The sequence below is a fragment of the Notothenia rossii genome (genome assembly GCF_949606895.1).
Source record: "Notothenia rossii genome assembly, chromosome: 2".
Taxonomy (NCBI): Eukaryota; Metazoa; Chordata; class Actinopteri; order Perciformes; family Nototheniidae; genus Notothenia; species Notothenia rossii.
Window position 1 is genome coordinate 96,261,870 of NC_136904.1, and position 19,966 is coordinate 96,281,835.

At 35.5% G+C, this 19,966-nt stretch overlaps 1 protein-coding gene across 1 annotated transcript in view; it reads right to left on the bottom strand.

Annotated features, from left to right (window-relative positions):
- The window catches only part of LOC307030604 (kinesin heavy chain-like), a 45,594-nt gene extending 30,134 nt beyond the window's left edge, over positions 1-15,460 (bottom strand). The window contains exons 1-3 of the mRNA XM_079667112.1: positions 15,077-15,460; positions 9,060-9,147; positions 8,787-8,860 (exon numbers count right to left, since the gene is read on the bottom strand). Coding sequence (XP_079523238.1) covers positions 8,787-8,860; positions 9,060-9,147; positions 15,077-15,211 — 297 coding nt within the window. The 5' untranslated portion in view covers positions 15,212-15,460. The remainder of the gene's footprint in view (positions 1-8,786; positions 8,861-9,059; positions 9,148-15,076) is intronic.
- Positions 15,461-19,966: the final 4,506 nt, after the last annotated feature.

Genomic DNA, 19,966 nt, shown 5'->3' on the forward strand with positions numbered 1-19,966 from the left:
CTAACACTCAGTGTTTTTACTCACTAATACTCAGTGTTTTTACTCAATAATACTCAGTGTTGTTACTCACTAATACTCAGTGTTTTTACTCACTAATACTCACTAATACTCAGTGTTGTTACTCACTAATACTCAGAGTTTTTACTCACTAATACTCAGTGTTTTTTACTCACTAATACTCAGTGTTTTTACTCACTAATACTCAGTGTTTTTACTCACTAATACTCAGTGTTGTTACTCACTAATACTCACTAATACTCAGTGTTATTACTCACTAATACTCACTAATACTCAGTGTTGTTACTCACTAATACTCAGTGTTTTTACTCACTAATACTCAGTGTTTTTACTCACTAATACTCAGTGTTTTTACTCACTAATACTCACAATACTCAGTGTTATTACTCACTAATACTCACAATACTCAGTGTTTTTACTCACTAATACTCAGTGTTGTTACTCACTAATACTCAGTGTTTTTACTCACTAATACTCAGTGTTTTACTCACTAATACTCACTAATACTCAGTGTTTTTACTCACTAATACTCAGTGTTGTTACTCACTAATACTCACTAATACTCAGTGTTATTACTCACTAATACTCACTAATACTCAGTGGTGTTACTCACTAATACTCACTAATACTCAGTGTTATTACTCACTAATACTCAGTGTTTTTACTCACTAATACTCAGTGTTTTTACTCACTAATACTCAGTGTTTTTACTCACTAATACTCAGTGTTTTTACTCACTAATACTCAGTGTTAATACTCACTAATACTCACTGTTAATACTCACTAATACTCACTGTTAATACTCACTAATACTCACTGTTAATACTCACTAATACTCAGTGTTTTTACTCACTATTACTCAGTGTTAATACTCACTAATACTCACTGTTAATACTCACTAATACTCACTGTTAATACTCACTAATACTCAGTGTTTTTACTCAATAATACTCAGTGTTTTTACTCAATAATACTCAGTGTTGTTACTCACTAATACTCAGTGTTTTTACTCACTAATACTCAGTGTTTTTACTCACTAACACTCAGTGTTTTTACTCACTAATACTCAGTGTTTTTACTCACTAATACTCAGTGTTGTTACTCACTAATACTCAGTGTTGTTACTCACTAATACTCAGTGTTGTTACTCACTAATACTCACTAATACTCAGTGTTATTACTCACTAATACTCACTAATACTCAGTGTTGTTACTCACTAATACTCAGTGTTTTTACTCACTAATACTCAGTGTTTTTACTCACTAATACTCAGTGTTTTTACTCACTAATACTCAGTGTTGTTACTCACTAATACTCAGTGTTTTTACTCACTAATACTCAGTGTTTTTACTCACTAATACTCAGTGTTTTTACTCACTAACACTCAGTGTTTTTACTCACTAATACTCAGTGTTTTTACTCACTAATACTCAGTGTTGTTACTCACTAATACTCAGTGTTGTTACTCACTAATACTCAGTGTTGTTACTCACTAATACTCACTAATACTCAGTGTTATTACTCACTAATACTCACTAATACTCAGTGTTGTTACTCACTAACACTCAGTGTTTTTACTCACTAATACTCAGTGTTTTTACTCACTAATACTCAGTGTTTTTACTCACTAATACTCAGTGTTGTTACTCACTAATACTCACTAATACTCAGTGTTATTACTCACTAATACTCACTAATACTCAGTGTTGTTACTCACTAATACTCAGTGTTTTTACTCACTAATACTCAGTGTTTTTACTCACTAATACTCAGTGTTTTTACTCACTAATACTCACAATACTCAGTGTTTTTACTCACTAATACTCACAATACTCAGTGTTTTTACTCACTAATACTCAGTGTTGTTACTCACTAATACTCAGTGTTTTTACTCACTAATACTCAGTGTTTTACTCACTAATACTCACTAATACTCAGTGTTTTTACTCACTAATACTCAGTGTTGTTACTCACTAATACTCACTAATACTCAGTGTTATTACTCACTAATACTCACTAATACTCAGTGGTGTTACTCACTAATACTCACTAATACTCAGTGTTATTACTCACTAATACTCAGTGTTTTTACTCACTAATACTCAGTGTTTTTACTCACTAATACTCAGTGTTTTTACTCACTAATACTCAGTGTTTTTACTCACTAATACTCAGTGTTAATACTCACTAATACTCACTGTTAATACTCACTAATACTCACTGTTAATACTCACTAATACTCACTGTTAATACTCACTAATACTCAGTGTTTTTACTCACTATTACTCAGTGTTAATACTCACTAATACTCACTGTTAATACTCACTAATACTCACTGTTAATACTCACTAATACTCAGTGTTTTTACTCAATAATACTCAGTGTTTTTACTCAATAATACTCAGTGTTGTTACTCACTAATACTCAGTGTTTTTACTCACTAATACTCAGTGTTTTTACTCACTAACACTCAGTGTTTTTACTCACTAATACTCAGTGTTTTTACTCAATAATACTCAGTGTTGTTACTCACTAATACTCAGTGTTTTTACTCACTAATACTCACTAATACTCAGTGTTTTTACTCACTAATACTCAGTGTTTTTACTCACTAATACTCAGTGTTTTTACTCACTAATACTCAGTGTTATCACTCACTAATACTCAGTGTTATTACTCACTAATACTCACTAATACTCAGTGTTTTTACTCACTAATACTCAGTGTTATCACTCACTAATACTCAGTGTTATTACTCACTAATACTCAGTGTTTTTACTCACTAATACTCAGTGTTTTTACTCACTAATACTCAGTGTTATCACTCACTAATACTCAGTGTTTTTACTCACTAATACTCAGTGTTATCACTCACTAATACTCAGTGTTTTTACTCACTAATACTCAGTGTTATTACTCACTAATACTCAGTGTTTTTACTCACTAATACTCAGTGTTGTTACTCACTAATACTCAGTGTTATCACTCACTAATACTCAGTGTTTTTACTCACTAATACTCAGTGTTTTTACTCACTAATACTCAGTGTTATTACTCACTAATACTCAGTGTTTTTACTCACTAATACTCAGTGTTTTTACTCACTAATACTCAGTGTTTTACTCACTAATACTCACTAATACTCAGTGTTTTTACTCACTAATACTCAGTGTTGTTACTCACTAATACTCACTAATACTCAGTGTTATTACTCACTAATACTCACTAATACTCAGTGTTGTTACTCACTAATACTCACTAATACTCAGTGTTATTACTCACTAATACTCAGTGTTATTACTCACTAATACTCAGTGTTTTTACTCACTAATACTCAGTGTTTTTACTCACTAATACTCAGTGTTTTTACTCACTAATACTCAGTGTTTTTACTCACTAATACTCAGTGTTAATACTCACTAATACTCACTGTTAATACTCACTAATACTCGGTGTTTTTACTCACTAACACTCAGTGTTGTTACTCACTAATACTCAGTGTTTTTACTCACTAATACTCAGTGTTTTTACTCACTAACATTCAGTGTTTTTACTCACTAATACTCAGTGTTTTTACTCAATAATACTCAGTGTTGTTACTCACTAATACTCAGTGTTTTTACTCACTAATACTCACTAATACTCAGTGTTTTTACTCACTAATACTCAGTGTTTTTACTCACTAATACTCAGTGTTTTTACTCACTAATACTCAGTGTTATCACTCACTAATACTCAGTGTTATTACTCACTAATACTCAGTGTTTTTACTCACTAATACTCAGTGTTATCACTCACTAATACTCAGTGTTTTTACTCACTAATACTCAGTGTTATCACTCACTAATACTCAGTGTTTTTACTCACTAATACTCAGTGTTATTACTCACTAATACTCAGTGTTGTTACTCACTAATACTCAGTGTTTTTACTCACTAATACTCAGTGTTGTTACTCACTAATACTCAGTGTTATCACTCACTAATACTCAGTGTTATTACTCACTAATACTCAGTGTTGTTACTCACTAATACTCAGTGTTGTTACTCACTAATACTCAGTGTTATTACTCACTAATACTCAGTGTTATTACTCACTAATACTCAGTGTTTTTACTCACTAATACTCAGTGTTGTTACTCACTAATACTCAGTGTTATTACTCACTAATACTCAGTGTTTTTACTCACTAATACTCAGTGTTGTTACTCACTAATACTCAGTGTTATTACTCACTAATACTCAGTGTTTTTACTCACTAATACTCAGTGTTATTACTCACTAATACTCAGTGTTATTACTCACTAATACTCAGTGTTGTTACTCACCAATACTCAGTGTTATTACTCACTAATACTCAGTGTTTTTACTCACTAATACTCAGTGTTGTTACTCACTAATACTCAGTGTTATTACTCACTAATACTCACTAATACTCAGTATTGTTACTCACTAATACTCAGTGTTTTTACTCACTAATACTCAGTGTTGTTACTCACTAATACTCAGTGTTTTTACTCACTAATACTCAGTGTTGTTACTCACTAATACTCAGTGTTATCACTCACTAATACTCAGTGTTATTACTCACTAATACTCAGTGTTGTTACTCACTAATACTCAGTGTTGTTACTCACTAATACTCAGTGTTATTACTCACTAATACTCAGTGTTATTACTCACTAATACTCAGTGTTTTTACTCACTAATACTCAGTGTTGTTACTCACTAATACTCAGTGTTATTACTCACTAATACTCAGTGTTTTTACTCACTAATACTCAGTGTTGTTACTCACTAATACTCAGTGTTATTACTCACTAATACTCAGTGTTATTACTCACTAATACTCAGTGTTGTTACTCACCAATACTCAGTGTTATTACTCACTAATACTCAGTGTTTTTACTCACTAATACTCAGTGTTGTTACTCACTAATACTCAGTGTTATTACTCACTAATACTCACTAATACTCAGTATTGTTACTCACTAATACTCAGTGTTTTTACTCACTAATACTCAGTGTTGTTACTCACTAATACTCAGTGCTATCACTCACTAATACTCAGTGTTGTTACTCACTAATACTCAGTGTTGTTACTCACTAATACTCAGTGTTGTTACTCACTAATACTCAGTGTTATTACTCACTAATACTCAGTGTTTTTACTCACTAATACTCAGTGTTGTTACTCACTAATACTCAGTGTTATTACTCACTAATACTCAGTGTTTTTACTCACTAATACTCAGTGTTGTTACTCACTAATACTCAGTGTTATTACTCACTAATACTCAGTGTTTTATTACTCACTAATACTCAGTGTTGTTACTCACTAATACTCAGTGTTTTTACTCACTAATACTCAGTGTTATTACTCACTAATACTCAGTGCTGTCACTCACTAATACTCAGTGTTGTTACTCACTAATACTCAGTGTTATTACTCACTAATACTCAGTGTTATTACTCACTAATACTCAGTGTTGTTACTCACTAATACTCAGTGTTGTTACTCACTAATACTCAGTGTTATTACTCACTAATACTCAGTGTTTTTACTCACTAATACTCAGTGTTGTTACTCACTAATACTCAGTGTTATTACTCACTAATACTCAGTGTTTTTACTCACTAATACTCAGTGCTATCACTCACTAATACTCAGTGTTTTTACTCACTAATACTCAGTGTTGTTACTCACTAATACTCAGTGTTATTACTCACTAATACTCAGTGTTATTACTCACTAATACTCAGTGTTTTTACTCACTAATACTCAGTGCTATCACTCACTAATACTCAGTGTTTTTACTCACTAATACTCAGTGTTGTTACTCACTAATACTCAGTGTTATTACTCACTAATACTCAGTGTTATTACTCACTAATACTCAGTGTTATTACTCACTAATACTCAGTGTTTTTACTCACTAATACTCAGTGTTGTTACTCACTAATACTCAGTGTTATTACTCACTAATACTCAGTGTTTTTACTCACTAATACTCAGTGTTGTTACTCACTAATACTCAGTGTTATTACTCACTAATACTCAGTGTTATTACTCACTAATACTCAGTGTTGTTACTCACTAATACTCAGTGTTATTACTCACTAATACTCAGTATTGTTACTCACTAATACTCAGTGTTGTTACTCACTAATACTCAGTGTTATTACTCACTAATACTCAGTGTTTTTACTCACTAATACTCAGTGTTGTTACTCACTAATACTCAGTGTTATTACTCACTAATACTCACTAATACTCAGTATTGTTACTCACTAATACTCAGTGTTTTTACTCACTAATACTCAGTGTTTTTACTCACTAATACTCAGTGTTGTTACTCACTAATACTCAGTGTTATTAATCACTAATACTCAGTGTTGTTACTCACTAATACTCAGTGTTATTGCTCACTAATACTCAGTGTTGTTACTCACTAATACTCAGTGTTATTACTCACTAATACTCAGTGTTATTGCTCACTAATACTCAGTGTTGTTACTCACTAATACTCAGTGTTTTTACTCACTAATACTCAGTGTTATTACTCACTAATACTCAGTGTTGTTACTCACTAATACTCAGTGTTGTTGCTCACTAATACTCAGTGTTTTTACTCACTAATACTCAGTGTTATTACTCACTAATACTCAGTGTTGTTACTCACTAATACTCAGTGTTGTTACTCACTAATACTCAGTGTTATTAATCACTAATACTCAGTGTTGTTACTCACTAATACTCAGTGTTATTACTCACTAATACTCAGTGTTATTACTCACTAATACTCAGTGTTTTTACTCACTAATACTCAGTGTTATTACTCACTAATACTCAGTGTTATTACTCACTAATACTCAGTGTTGTTACTCACTAATACTCAGTGTTGTTACTCACTAATACTCAGTGTTATTACTCACTAATACTCAGTGTTGTTACTCACTAATACTCAGTGTTGTTGCTCACTAATACTCAGTATTGTTACTCACTAATATTCAGTGTTTTTACTCACTAATACTCAGTGTTGTTACTCACTAATACTCAGTGTTTTTACTCACTAATACTCAGTGTTTTTACTCACTAATACTCAGTGTTGTTACTCACTAATACTCAGTGTTATTACTCACTAATACTCAGTGTTGTTACTCACTAATACTCAGTGTTTTTACTCACTAATACTCAGTGTTGTTACTCACTAATACTCAGTGTTATTACTCACTAATACTCAGTGTTATTACTCACTAATACTCAGTGTTTTTACTCACTAATACTCAGTGTTGTTACTCACTAATACTCAGTGTTATTACTCACTAATACTCACTAATACTCAGTATTGTTACTCACTAATACTCAGTGCTTTTACTCACTAATACTCAGTGTTTTTACTCACTAATACTCAATGTTGTTACTCACTAATACTCAGTGTTATTAATCACTAATACTCAGTGTTGTTACTCACTAATACTCAGTGTTATTACTCACTAATACTCAGTGTTGTTACTCACTAATACTCAGTGTTTTTACTCACTAATACTCAGTGTTGTTACTCACTAATACTCAGTGTTATTACTCACTAATACTCAGTGTTATTACTCACTAATACTCAGTGTTGTTGCTCACTAATACTCAGTATTGTTACTCACTAATACTCAGTGTTTTTACTCACTAATACTCAGTGTTGTTGCTCACTAATACTCAGTGTTATTACTCACTAATACTCAGTGTTGTTGCTCACTAATACTCAGTGTTGTTGCTCACTAATACTCAGTATTGTTACTCACTAATACTCAGTGTTTTTACTCACTAATACTCAGTGTTGTTACTCACTAATACTCAGTGTTATTACTCACTAATACTCAGTGTTATTACTCACTAATACTCAGTGTTGTTGCTCACTAATACTCAGTATTGTTACTCACTAATACTCAGTGTTTTTACTCACTAATACTCAGTGTTATTACTCACTAATACTCAGTGTTGTTACTCACTAATACTCAGTATTGTTACTCACTAATACTCAGTGTTGTTACTCACTAATAATCAGTGTTATTACTCACTAATACTCAGTGTTGTTACTCACTAATACTCAGTGTTGTTGCTCACTAATACTCAGTATTGTTACTCACTAATACTCAGTGTTGTTACTCACTAATACTCAGTGTTATTACTCACTAATACTCAGTGTTGTTACTCACTAATACTCAGTGTTGTTGCTCACTAATACTCAGTATTGTTACTCACTAATACTCAGTGTTGTTGCTCACTAATACTCAGTATTGTTACTCACTAATACTCAGTGTTTTTACTCACTAATACTCAGTGTTATTACTCACTAATACTCAGTGTTATTACTCACTAATACTCAGTGTTGTTACTCACTAATACTCAGTGTTTTTACTCACTAATACTCAGTGTTTTTACTCACTAATACTCAGTGTTGTTACTCACTAATACTCAGTGTTATTACTCACTAATACTCAGTGTTATTACTCACTAATACTCAGTGTTGTTACTCACTAATACTCAGTGTTGTTACTCACTAATACTCAGTGTTATTACTCACTAATACTCAGTGTTGTTACTCACTAATACTCAGTGTTGTTACTCACTAATACTCAGTGTTGTTACTCGCTAATACTCAGTGTTATTACTCAGATTAAGACACTCAACGCTGGAACAGAACACTTCAGGGAAATGGGTTTTGTTCTGATGACACGTTCAGGTGAGAGATGGAGAGTAAAGAGAGTCTGACCTCCATGGTGTGAGTCTTTCCTGACGCCGTCTGGCCGTAGGCAAAGATCGTCCCGTTGTACCCCCCCAACACGTCTGAAACACACACATACATCAAACACAACAACAACAACAACATCATACACAAATAAATGAAATAATGATATAAATTATAATAAGAAAATATAAAAATAATTAGCACAGTAATAATAATAAAATAAATAATAGTATAATAATAACAATTGTATTACAATAAATAATAATGATATATAATGATGAGAGAGAAGGAGCTGACCTTTGACGATCTGCTTGGCGCAGGAGTCGTAGACCTGGACCTGCTCAGAGTCCGGAGCGAGGACTCGGTCGAACACATACGGCTTCCCCTGGAACACACACACACACACACACACACACACACACACACACACACACACACACACACACACACACACACACACACACACACACACACACACACACACACACACACACACACACACACACACACACACACACACACACACACACACACACACACACACACACACACACACACACACACACACACACACACACACACACACACACACACACACACACACACACACACACACACACACACACAGCTGTTATTAAACGTCTTTAATAATGATATTGATTTTATTGATTATACATATTGGATATTTAATAATTGGATTGACTAATTTATAATATTAATTATTTTGTATTTTCTTTATATTGATGAAATTAATTGTATTGAATATATTTCTAATATTATTTATGTTTATTGTATTTAGTATTTTAACAGTATTTATTCTAATCTTTCATGAAGTAATACAAATACTTCCAGATTCTGAAATGTCCACAATTTAACACAGGCCCAGAACAACCAATAATAACAATCAAGGGGCTACAGGGAGAGTATTTCCCATGAGGCTTTGAAATCAGTGGCAGGAAGTTTACGGTAGAATTCATTCATCCTTTCAAAATAAGAGAGAAAGGATCACTGGTTTCTCTCCTGAAATCACAACAGGTTTATAAATAATAATAATAATAATAATAATAATAATAATAATAATAATAATAATAATAATAATAATAATAATAATAATGATAAAGACTTAGGAGGGATTCGTCTTGGTGTTTTTGGTGCATGGATGAATATACATACAAATAAAATCAAAACACTGATAAAAACTATTTTAATTAAACTATAATAACACAGCAATATTTAAATTGAACAAATGAAGCTCAGTCAGAGCCAGTAGTGGGGATTTGTTTACTGGGGGGGAAGGGGGGTGTCCTGTGCCTTGCTCAAGGGCACCACGGCAGGGCCCAGGAGGTGAACTGAGACCTCTCCAAGTAACGGTCCACACTCCATATTTAGGTCTGTTCGGGGACTTGAACCGGAGACCCTACAGCTCACAGTCCCAGCCCCCACTGACTGAGCCACTGCCGGACAATCAGACCTACGTCTCATTATATCAGACCTATGTCTCATATCAGAACTATGTCTCATATCAGACCTATGTCTCATATCAGACCTATGTCTCATCATATCAGAACTATGTCTCATCATATCAGAACTATGTCTCATTATATCAGAACTATGTCTCATCATATCAGAACTATGTCTCATCATATCAGAACTATGTCTCATTATATCAGAACTATGTCTCATCATATCAGAACTATGTCTCATTATATCAGAACTATGTCTCATTATATCAGAACTATGTCTCATTATATCAGAACTATGTCTCATCATATCAGAACTATGTCTCATCATATCAGAACTATGTCTCATCATATCAGAACTATGTCTCATCATATCAGAACTATGTCTCATTATATCAGAACTATGTCTCATCATATCAGAACTATGTCTCATCATATCAGAACTATGTCTCATTATATCAGAACTATGTCTCATTATATCAGAACTATGTCTCATCATATCAGAACTATGTCTCATCATATCAGAACTATGTCTCATCATATCAGAACTATGTCTCATCATATCAGAACTATGTCTCATCATATCAGAACTATGTCTCATATCAGAACTATGTCTCATCATATCAGAACTATGTCTCATTATATCAGAACTATGTCTCATCATATCAGACCTATGTCTCATATCAGAACTATGTCTCATCATATCAGAACTATGTCTCATTATATCAGAACTATGTCTCATCATATCAGAACTATGTCTCATCATATCAGAACTATGTCTCATTATATCAGAACTATGTCTCATCATATCAGAACTATGTCTCATCATATCAGAACTATGTCTCATTATATCAGAACTATGTCTCATTATATCAGAACTATGTCTCATTATATCAGAACTATGTCTCATCATATCAGACCTATGTCTCATATCAGAACTATGTCTCATTATATCAGACCTATGTCTCATATCAGAACTATGTCTCATTATATCAGAACTATGTCTCATCATATCAGAACTATGTCTCATTATATCAGAACTATGTCTCATTATATCAGACCTATGTCTCATATCAGAACTATGTCTCATTATATCAGACCTATGTCTCATATCAGACCTATGTCTCATCATATCAGAACTATGTCTCATATCAGAACTATGTCTCATTATATCAGAACTATGTCTCATCATATCAGAACTATGTCTCATCATATCAGAACTATGTCTCATCATATCAGAACTATGTCTCATCATATCAGACCTATGTCTCATATCAGACCTATGTCTCATCATATCAGAACTATGTCTCATATCAGAACTATGTCTCATCATATCAGAACTATGTCTCATCATATCAGAACTATGTCTCATCATATCAGAACTATGTCTCATCATATCAGAACTATGTCTCATATCAGAACTATGTCTCATCATATCAGAACTATGTCTCATCATATCAGACCTATGTCTCATCATATCAGAACTATGTCTCATATCAGAACTATGTCTCATCATATCAGACCTATGTCTCATCATATCAGAACTATGTCTCATATCAGAACTATGTCTCATCATATCAGAACTATGTCTCATTATATCAGAACTATGTCTCATTATATCAGAACTATGTCTCATCATATCAGAACTATGTCTCATCATATCAGACCTATGTCTCATATCAGAACTATGTCTCATTATATCAGAACTATGTCTCATCATATCAGAACTATGTCTCATTATATCAGAACTATGTCTCATCATATCAGACCTATGTCTCATTATATCAGAACTATGTCTCATTATATCAGAACTATGTCTCATTATATCAGAACTATGTCTCATCATATCAGACCTATGTCTCATATCAGAACTATGTCTCATCATATCAGAACTATGTCTCATTATATCAGAACTATGTCTCATCATATCAGACCTATGTCTCATTATATCAGACCTATGTCTCATTATATCAGAACTATGTCTCATTATATCAGAACTATGTCTCATCATATCAGACCTATGTCTCATATCAGAACTATGTCTCATCATATCAGAACTATGTCTCATTATATCAGAACTATGTCTCATCATATCAGACCTATGTCTCATATCAGAACTATGTCTCATCATATCAGAACTATGTCTCATCATATCAGAACTATGTCTCATCATATCAGACCTATGTCTCATATCAGAACTATGTCTCATCATATCAGAACTATGTCTCATTATATCAGACCTATGTCTCATATCAGACCTATGTCTCATCATATCAGAACTATGTCTCATTATATCAGACCTATGTCTCATTATATCAGACCTATGTCTCATATCAGAACTATGTCTCATCATATCAGAACTATGTCTCATCATATCAGACCTATGTCTCATATCAGAACTATGTCTCATCATATCAGAACTATGTCTCATTATATCAGACCTATGTCTCATATCAGACCTATGTCTCATCATATCAGAACTATGTCTCATCATATCAGACCTATGTCTCATTATATCAGAACTATGTCTCATCATATCAGACCTATGTCTCATCATATCAGAACTATGTCTCATTATATCAGAACTATGTCTCATTATATCAGAACTATGTCTCATCATATCAGAACTATGTCTCATTATATCAGACCTATGTCTCATCATATCAGAACTATGTCTCATCATATCAGACCTATGTCTCATTATATCAGAACTATGTCTCATTATATCAGAACTATGTCTCATTATATCAGACCTATGTCTCATCATATCAGAACTATGTCTCATTATATCAGAACTATGTCTCATTATATCAGAACTATGTCTCATTATATCAGAACTATGTCTCATTATATCAGAACTATGTCTCATTATATCAGAACTATGTCTCATTATATCAGAACTATGTCTCATCATATCAGACCTATGTCTCATTATATCAGAACTATGTCTCATCATATCAGACCTATGTCTCATCATATCAGAACTATGTCTCATTATATCAGAACTATGTCTCATTATATCAGAACTATGTCTCATCATATCAGAACTATGTCTCATTATATCAGACCTATGTCTCATCATATCAGAACTATGTCTCATCATATCAGACCTATGTCTCATTATATCAGAACTATGTCTCATTATATCAGAACTATGTCTCATTATATCAGACCTATGTCTCATCATATCAGAACTATGTCTCATTATATCAGAACTATGTCTCATTATATCAGAACTATGTCTCATTATATCAGAACTATGTCTCATTATATCAGAACTATGTCTCATTATATCAGACCTATGTCTCATCATATCAGAACTATGTCTCATTATATCAGAACTATGTCTCATCATATCAGAACTATGTCTCATTATATCAGAACTATGTCTCATTATATCAGAACTATGTCTCATTATATCAGAACTATGTCTCATTATATCAGACCTATGTCTCATCATATCAGAACTATGTCTCATTATATCAGAACTATGTCTCATCATATCAGAACTATGTCTCATTATATCAGAAGTATGTCTCATTATATCAGACCTATGTCTCATCATATCAGAACTATGTCTCATATCAGAACTATACGTATGAAACGCTTTGGGGGACCAAATGGCTCTGTGTGTACGCCCTATATACGATCATAGCCCCGCCTCTCCTGCTCACCCCGCGTCATTGCTGATGCGTTTAGCCAACAACAACAACAACAACAACAAAGGCGGATCACAGGGCTGCGTTCGTGCTCCAGACGCTACTGACCATGATACAGACCACAACCATCAGCAACAAGTGGACCTGGAGAACTCCATGAACTACATGCTGCTAAATCCACCGTGGAGAATAACCAGAAGGGCAACCAGGCAACCATGGCAACCATGCTCGGGGGTCTGATTCACTGCTTTTGGTGTATTTTGTGGCAGAAGTACAGCGCCACTTACAGGCCCGGCATATGTACTACAGCGTCTCCAGCGGGTCGAGCGCTCTCGTGCGGACGGAAGACTTTTTGAACAACTTTGGTTTGTTCGTGTGGACAGGGTTATTATTCTACCTCAGTATTATTATATTCTCTGTTGATTATTATTCATATATTCCTTTGTTCCAGATTTCTATCAATATTTCAGAACACAAACAAACATGTTCTTGTCTGTCTTTTATTTTGAAGGTGAGATGAACTTATTATCAGAATACATTAGAGTTTATTATTTATTTATTGTAGGCTACTTAAGTAATTAATTATTCACATTTATATTCAATTAACTTAATCAACTGATTTTTTATTATTATTTATAAACCTCCATGAAATGAATGTAATAGAGAGAAGATAAGAGAGGACTCTATTTGTCCTGAAGGAAGTAGTTGTTCCAGAAAGACAGTAAACCCAGCAGCATGACAATACACTGTGCACTAACCGAGCGGTGACAAGAGCAGAGACACATCTACAGGAAGCACGCGCTCACAGAGTTCATGTAAATACTGTACACTAGAGCGGTAGAGCAACCAAACGTATAGTGGCAGATACGTAACTGCACGTCATTATAGAACATTATTAATAATAATAATAATAATAATAATATTGCACATGTTGTATAGCAGAGAGTGTGTGATGACTGAGGATGAAGACGATGATGAAAACGCCTCTTGATGATGAAGAGGAGTTCCGGTTTCCATTGTTGCTGACAGACCGAGGGTGTGCCACACACACACACACACACACACACACACACACACACACACACACACACACACACACACACACACACACACACACACACACACACACACACACACACACACACACACACACACACACACACACACACACACACACACACACACACACACTCACCGCGACCACCACGGTGTCCTCTCCGTTGAATTTGGGGATGTCCTTGTCTCCTCGGCTCCTCTCGGACTCGTTGAGAGGTCTGAAGCGACACATCACCTTCACCCCGCAGAGCCCGCATCCCGCAGCCTCCCCCATCCCAGAAACACACCGGAGCACCGGGGACAGAGAGCCAGAAACACCGGGCACAGAGAGCCAGAAACACCGGGCACAGAGAGCCAGAAACACCGGGCACAGAGAAACAGAAACACCGACCCTCCGGCTGAGAAACGCCCGCAAACAGGGCCTCTCGCTCGGCTTCTCTTCTCTTCTCTTGCCGGTCAGGTTGATGCTGCTCCGGTATACTCACCATCTGTCTGTGTTCTCCATCAGACTGAACACTCCCACCTGGAGGAGCCGCGGTGCACTCTGGGACATGGAGTCCTGCTGCTGGAACATCATTACAACCAATCAGAGTACTTTATTTAAACTGGGGATTTTTGGGGGGTTAAGAATGAAAGAATATCAAATATATAAATATAAAATGTTAAAGTTAGAATGTCCAATAAAAGATACAATTAAAAATAGTTAAATAAAAGATAAAATAAAATATTTAAAATAAAAGATTTAAATAAAAGATTTAAATAAAAGATTGCACATACTGTATCTACGCACACATGAGATATAAAGGTAAGGATGTGGAGAAAGAGACAAATCAGACTGAACCACCTGGAGGAGCCGCGGTGCATTCTGGGACATGGAGTCCTGCTGCTGTCCGTCTGTACATGGAGACAATCACAACCAATCAGAACACATTATTTATCCTGGGGAAATGTTTCATTCATTCAGAAATAAAATAAAAATATACAAATAAAAATATTTAGATAAATATACGTTATTAATCAATCAATCAATCAATCAATCAATCAATGTTTATTTATATAGCCCAATATCACAAATGTTACATTTGTCTCAGTGGACTTCACAGTTTGTACAGAATATCAGTATGACAATAAGATACCCTCTGTCCTCAGACCCTCTGTCCTCAGACCCTCTGTCCTTAGACCCTCTGTCCTTAGACCCTCACATCGTACAAGGAAACACTTCCAGAGAAACCCCCACAGTTTAAAGGGGAACATGGGAGAAACCTCAGGGAGAGCAACAGAGGAGGGATCCCTCTCCCAGGACGGACAGACGTGCAATAGATGCCGTGTGTAAATTGAAAAGATAATACATTTACAACATAGGTAGACCAAATGTTTGGAAATGCATGTGTGTATAATAGGAAGATGAATCCACGAGGATATCCATCCAGGACTTATGATCCAGGACCACAGCCACGACTCAAGATCCAGGACTCGCGATCCATGACACAGGACCGCAGGATCATCCATGACTCCGGATCCCGGCGTATATAGACACCAAAAAGAAAGACATTTGGGGAAGCTGGGTTAATGGGAACATGAGAGTACACAGGTATAGACAGAGAGAAGGAAGAAGTAAGATGTCCCCCGACAAACTAAGCCTATATCAGCAAAACTAGGGGCTGAATCTAATCAGCCCTAACTATAAGCTTTATCAAAAAGGAAGGTCTTAAGCGCACTCTTAAAAACGGATAGGGTGTCTGCCGCCCGAACACAAACTGGAAGCTGATTCCACAAAAGTGGAGCTTGATAAGAAAAGGCTCTGGCTCCCATTGTACTTTTAGAGACTCTAGGAACAACCAACAACCCTGCATTCTTGGAACGCAATGCCCTAGTAGGCCAGTAGGGTATAATGAGTTCTTTAAGGTAAGATGGCGCCTGCCCATTAAGGGCTTTGTAGGCCAGGAGAATAATTTTAAATGCTATCCTGTGTTCTATAGGGAGCCAGTGTAAGGCAGCCAGAACAGGAGTAATGTGGTCCCTTTTCCTAACTCTGGTTAGTACCCGAGCTGCAGCATTTTGAATCAGCTGAAGCGACTTGACTGACTTCTTTGTACACCCTGATAATAAGGAGTTACAATAATCCAGCCTTGAAGTAACAAATGCATGGACTAGTTTCTCTGCATCGTTTTGAGGCAAGATATGCCTGATTTTTGCAATGTTACGTAGATGGAAGTAGGCGGTCCTTGAAATTGATTTTATGTGGGCGTTAAAGGATAAATCCTGATCAAATATAACACCAAGATTCCTTACAGTCTCACTGGAGGCCAAATTAATGCCATCCATAGTTAATATATCTTTAGATAATTTGTTTCGTAGATTCTTCTGGCCAAGTACAAGAACTTCAGTTTTGGTCGTGTTTAACATCAAAAAGTTTAAGGTCATCCACGTTTTTAAGTCCTTGAGGCAGTCTTGAATTTTATTTAGATGATTAATTTCATCAGGCTTGCTTGATAAATATAGTTGAGTATCATCCGCATAACAATGAAAGTTTACAGAATGATTCCTTATAATATTGCCCAACGGAAGCATATATAATGTGAACAAAATAGGTCCAAGCACTGAGCCCTGTGGCACTCCATGGCTAACTTTGGTTTGCATGGAAGATTCATCGTTGACACGTACAAACTGAGAGCGTTCAGATAGATAGGACCTAAACCAGCCTAAAGCAGTTCCCTGTATGCCAACTAAGTGCTCTAGTCTTTGCAATAGGATATCATGGTCGATAGTATCAAATGCAGCACTAAGATCGAGCAAGACAAGAATAGAGACAAGTCCCTTGTCTCTATTCTTGGCTATTAGAATTTCATTTGTGACTTCAACCAGAGCTGTCTCTGTGCTATGATGTGTTCTAAAGCCAGACTGAACATCTTCAAATAAATCATAGTTTTTTAAGTAATCACGCAGCTGTTTTGCGACTGCTTTCTCAAGAATCTTTGAGAGGAACGGAAGATTAGAAATAGGTCTATAGTTGGCTAAAACCTCTGGGTCGAGGTTGTGCTTTTTAAGAAGAGGTTTTATCACTGCTACTTTGAATGATTGTGGAACATAGCCTGATAATAAAGACATATTCATAATATTTAATAAAGAAGTGCTAATTAATGGAAAAACTTCTTTTAACAGCTTAGTTGGAATCGGGTCTAAGATACACGTTGATGGTTTAGAAGAGAGAATCATTGAATTTAATTGTTCCAGGTTTATGGCTGAAAAGCATTCTAGTTTACTATCTAGTGTAATATTAGAACTTACGTTTCCGGGAGCTGTTGATAACACTATACTGGTCAAAGGCAAGAGGTCATTGATTTTGTTTCTAAGAGTAACAATTTTATCGTTAAAAAAGCACATAAAATCATTACTACTGAGTGCTATGGGAATAGAAGGCTCAGTCGAGCTGTGGCTCTCTGTCAGCCGGGCTACAGTGCTGAAAAGAAATCTTGCATTATTCTTATTCTCATCTATTAATGAAGAGTAGTATGCTGCTCTGGCTTTACGCAGTGCTTTCTTATATTCATTGAGAGTAATATGCCAAATTAAACCAGATTCTTCAAGTTTAGTGGAACGCCATATCCTTTCAAGTTGTCTCGACTTTTGCTTTATTTTGCGGGTTTCGGCATTATGCCATGGAGCTAATCTATGTTGTTTTATTTTCTTCTTTTTCAAAGGAGCAACAGAGTCTCATTTTATTCGCAGCGCATCTGTAGCACTATCAACAACATGATCAATTTGGGGTGGTGTACATTTTGTATAAGTTTCCTCCCCTACATGCAGACATGCTATCGAGTTAAGTATTGGTGGAATCTCTTCCTTAAATGTGGCTATAGCACTAACAGATAGGTTTCTGCTGCAGGAGCTTTTGGCTAATGCTTTGTAGTCTAGGAAGGAACAGTACTTCAAAAGTTACTAAGAAATGGTCGGATAAAGCAGGATTATGCGGTTCGACTAATAGTTGCTCAATTTCAATACCATAAGTCAGAACAAGGTCAAGAGTGTGATTATAGCAGTGGGTTGGTTTATTTACACTCTGACAGAAACCAACAGAATCTAATATAGAGTTAAATGCAACAGTAAGGCTATTTTTATCATCGTCAACATGAATATTAAAGTCACCTACGATAATTACTTTATCTGTTTTAAGAACCAAAGCTGATAAAAACTGATAAATTAAAATGTGAGTGTGGGATACAAAGATGCAATTTAAATAAATATAATAAAACAAATATGTTTATAAATACAAGGTATTAAAGGTGGGGTAGGTAAGAATGGAGAAACCAGCTCGAGTGCGCTAGAATTTGAAAATACAACCGGAAAAATCTGCCCCTTCCTTCAGACTTCCTTACAGAGCCCCTCCTCCAACACACACGAACGCGCACATGAGCAATGAGGGCACGAGATAAGTTTGTGCACAGATGGCAGGCTGACAGGCAGGTAGGCTATCCAGTTACTTTAGCCGGCTCAGATGATTGGTCGGGCTTTTTACAGAGCTACGGCTTCCAGAGATGATATGTTTTTATGGATCTTTTGTCAAAGCTCTTCAGATATTCATTGCTCTCTGGATGTTTAGAGCATTCCATGGAATATAACAAAAACTGTTTCTGAAGTGAATTACCTACCCTATCTTTAAGTGTAAGAATATGCAGATAAAAGATTTAAACCAATAGTTATACACATATTTATGTTCATATATGAATTTAAAGTGAGATTGAGCAGTAACACATAACATAAAAATAATCTGTACACACAGTTCTTTACTCCTCCTGATATGTGCTTTGCTCTCTGGGGGTGCTACTGGAGGCTCGCAGCTCACACCGTGCAAAAGCGCATAGGTTCGTCGCATTTTCGGCTCATTTGAGGCCCCTCCCTGTGCAAGGTGAGGCCCCCCCCTCTGCAAGGTGAGGCCCCCTCTCTCTGCAAGATGAGCCCCCCCCTCTGCAAGGTGAGCCCCCCCTCTCTGCAAGGTGAGGCCCTCTCTCTCTGCAAGGTGAGCCCCCTC